This window comes from Bidens hawaiensis, unplaced genomic scaffold (assembly GCF_021521415.1).
Source record: "Bidens hawaiensis isolate Kalapana, Puna unplaced genomic scaffold, B.hawaiensis_p1.1 tig00028083_1, whole genome shotgun sequence".
NCBI classification, from domain to species: Eukaryota; Viridiplantae; Streptophyta; class Magnoliopsida; order Asterales; family Asteraceae; genus Bidens; species Bidens hawaiensis.
Genome location: NW_027494571.1, coordinates 34,027 through 38,023, shown reverse-complemented (window position 1 = coordinate 38,023; position 3,997 = coordinate 34,027). Strand labels below are relative to the sequence as shown.

Sequence of the window (3,997 nt, the reverse complement as noted above, 5' to 3'; positions counted from 1 at the left end):
CCAAGCCTAACCCAATTAACTGATATACACAGTTTGAACTGTATTACTGGTGTGCAAATATGCAGCTGTGACCAACTCAAAAAACATACATCTAACGGTCGAATTTAAAAAACACATGGCAAATAAGCACACCTGAGGGGAGATTCATAAATGTAGTTCCCAAAATAGTTACAGGTACACAAATGAATATAAACAAAAGAACAAACAGATAGATAGATAGTGATGGCGGTTTGTATTTTAAAAAACATATAACTAACACAGCAAAAGACTTGGTAAACGTATAACGTTTTTCAAAATACAAAAGCCTTCCCCATGTTATATTCATAAAATCAATCAATCATGGTTGTGGTGAAGGAAAAGGCATGCACAATAACTTGACTCATCAACTTAATTACAGTATACCTAAACAGTTTGCTGAAGTGAACTACGTGACAATCAAATTAGTTTGATACCTAAAAGAAGTAACTTTAAACACATAGAATCAATAGATAGCTAAAGAAACTGCTTGACTAAATAGGGTACCCGCACGGCACGCCAAGCGAGTTTGCCTATTTTATGCAGAATACTGTATTTTTCAAACACGTTACCCATATCTTTAAAACATATACGAAGAATTTGCGTTCTAGTTTCCAAAAGCAATCAAGGGCAAACAAATGATGAAACATAATTGAAAAATAGGTGATCAATGATGACCCCTTCAAGGTTTACAAAACTTTTTATTATTATAAATGAGCCGAAAAGACATAATTTAAACATCTTGAACCACAATATCACCTACTTCTTCAGCTTATAAACATTGAAAAAGATTATTAAAAGTTAACAGGGTTAAACCAAATGTCGTTATGAGGGATAAGCAACTATGCATCCTAAGTAGCAATCCAAACAACGCGACTGAGCAAAGAGGCATCAACGTAGTTCTTAAAGGCTAAAAGTAACTTAAGACACATAAATAATTGTTGTTAATACTTAACATTATGAGTGATCATAACAAACAGTAGTGAATACGCTAAACTAACATCTTTAAAAATAATAATAATGCGCGTGAACGACAACAAATTGATTACTACCATAAACTAAACATCTTTTTAGCACTGATATATAGATTGTTTTTCGCCCTAGTAAAAAAAGATCAAAAAAATCTCACGTCAAACAGAGAAACCATGCTAAGATTAATCAATATCATTTCCATAAGATGCAAAAAGATATGAAAACCGATAAGCTTAGTCATTAAAACACCAGTTTGGTAACTTTAGGCTCAAACGATCAAGGCAAACAAAGCGTCACAGGCGATCAACGAACCAAGACAGTAATCATATCATAAAGACATAAACTGAGCATCTATATAAATAATTAAATACCAACAGATAGCATAAGTTCCATACTTGCATGATTTACCTATGCAGTCTCCACACCACCTACATTACTCAGCAACGCGATCCTCCTCTTTCTCAACACGGCTTCATTTTCAAAAATGGCTTCCCACTTGTCATTCATCTCTTTCGCCTTATCTTCCCCAATCAAAGCCAAATTCTCCTTCACCAAATTCACCACACCATCAGGAAACTTCAAACCCGACGAGACTTCCGAAACCAATCCCGCATTCCAATACGGGTACCGCGTCTCAAAGTCCTCAACTTTAACCACCTTTACATCATCTTCAGCCTTCTCCTTCACCTCAACTTTCGGCTTAACTTTCAAAACCCTAACTTTAGCTTTCGCAGTCGACACATTCTCGCACCCGTTGACTCCCCATATCTTACTCGAAAGGTCGAACACCTTCTGTTCATGCGCCTTACCAAACACGGGAACATCTTTCTCCAAATTCACTCGAAACTTTTTCTTCAGCCTCCTGATTTTCTCATACAACTGGCTCTTGGTGGCATACCCGGGGAGCGAAGTCATGGTAAACTTATAATATCCATCCATATCAGATAAAGGAGAACACCCTGTTTTCAATTGGTAATCGATAAACCCTTGCAATAACATAAGCTCATCTTCAACACTCCAGACCCTCTTAATTACAGCTTTCTTTTCATCCTCCACGTCAGCATTTCCTTTCTTGAGTCGTTTCGACGTGGGTGTGTTATCCGGGCTCTCGAAAGCTTTGATCTTTTTGGAGGGTTTAATCGCAAACCCAGACGCAGTCGGCGAATTCAGATCGGATTCAAATTTCGAATCGGATCCTGATTCGGGTTCGAGGGTCAATTTCAAATTAGGGTTAGGGTTTTGAATTTGGGGGTTCGTTGATTTCTTAACGAATTCGGGTGTTTCTTCTTCGGATTCGGAGTCGTCTTCTTCTTCTTCTTCATCATCATCTTCTTCTTCTTCAGATGATGATGATTCGTGAATAGATTTCTGGGTGATGATTTCTTGTTCATCGTCTTCTGTTTCTTCATCATCAGATGAGGCAGAAGGTGGATCATCGAGAGGAGTATAACGCTTGGTAGCCATTGTTGAATTGTTAATAATAATAATAATAAATAAAGGAAATGGATTGGCTACCAGAGAGTGAGAATTGGAAGCATATTCATACTTTCAATTTTAGGGTTTCAATGTGAGCTCATGGGGTTGAACTTTGAACTATAATTCATGGAACCTTCAAGTTTAATAGCAAACTACCCTCATAATATCATTAATTATATTATATATTTTATTTTTATAATGATATTTGAAAACTACCGTCAATTATCTAATTTAAGTATTTTTAAGAGGGGATGTTAATCATTCATACTGATTTTAACGTTTCAGACTTTGCTTATTCATTAACACCATCAATGGGGTTAGCCACCACAGGGGGTTCCCCAATGAGTCCGGTTTTGAATTTGAAAGCATAAGATCTTAAATCTTAACCGTCACTCTCATATTATTGGACCAGAATACCAACTGATAATACAATGGTAATTAAACTAACTTGTTAATAAATCATTCGCTAGAAGAAAATTACTATAGTTGGTAGACGTCGATATGATACATGATTACTACTAATTCATCGTTGACTTTTCAAGTAGGTATTAAAGCAAATGCATGCTAGTAATTTGGTAAAAATCTAGAAACAGTCGAAGAAAAACCCAGATAAAGTAACGAACTGGATGACGTAATTACAATCCGTTAAGCGTGATTTGTATATATGTGTGTGTGTGTAGGAAGGTTAACGTACAAATGAAATTAACGTGCTAAATGTGAGAATCATGTAGGGTAATTTTGTAATTACTCTATGATGTAATTACATAATTACTCTACTTGTATATATAATTACTCTACTTGATTCTCACGTTTAGCACGTTAATTTCATTTGTATTTGATGATTTGATCCAAACCCTATATATATAAGGGTGGGATTTATAGAGAACTCCTTTTAAAGAGAACTAAATAACTAATAAAGAATTATTTTTAATTTTTTTTTTAAAAATGTTTTTTGATTTCTTTTTGTTTCCTCCTAACAAGTTGATATTGTTCCTAAAAACCAAAAACTATACATGCAATAATGTGTATTTCATATAGTGTTTTATTATATATAATACAATACAATTGCATTATACAATTCACATTATTGAATATATGCAAATGCAACACAATTTATTGTATGCAATGCACACTAACGCATATACGTAATGCAACACTAATGTACATATACACTATATCGATTATTTTTAATTTTTGTATATAATATAACTCTATTGAAAATGTACAATACAAACAACTGTATATATGCAATTCAACATTATTTCACATATCATAATACACACTATTGCACATGTGCATTATAAAAAAAATCGATGTGTTGCATATATGTATTACAATGAGTTTTTTAAAAAAACATTTAATTTTTTAAAATTTTTATATTTTTTTGTGCTGAAAAATAACAACATATAAGAAGGATGAAAAAAAACTAATTAAATTAAAAATATTATTATTATTATTATTATATATAGAGAGAGAGAGAGGTGGGATCTAGAGAGAACTCCTCTTAAAGAGATAACTAGAGAACTAGTATAGA

At 33.5% G+C, this 3,997-nt stretch overlaps 1 protein-coding gene across 1 annotated transcript; it reads right to left on the bottom strand.

Moving 5' to 3' along the window:
• Positions 1 to 1,205: 1,205 nt before the first annotated feature.
• Positions 1,206 to 2,587, bottom strand: LOC143576371 (STOREKEEPER protein-like). The gene has a single exon (XM_077060470.1). It carries the CDS (start codon positions 2,449 to 2,451, stop codon positions 1,396 to 1,398), a length of 1,056 nt encoding a protein of 351 aa, XP_076916585.1. The 5' UTR covers positions 2,452 to 2,587; the 3' UTR covers positions 1,206 to 1,395.
• Between the last annotated feature and the right edge of the window lie 1,410 nt (positions 2,588 to 3,997).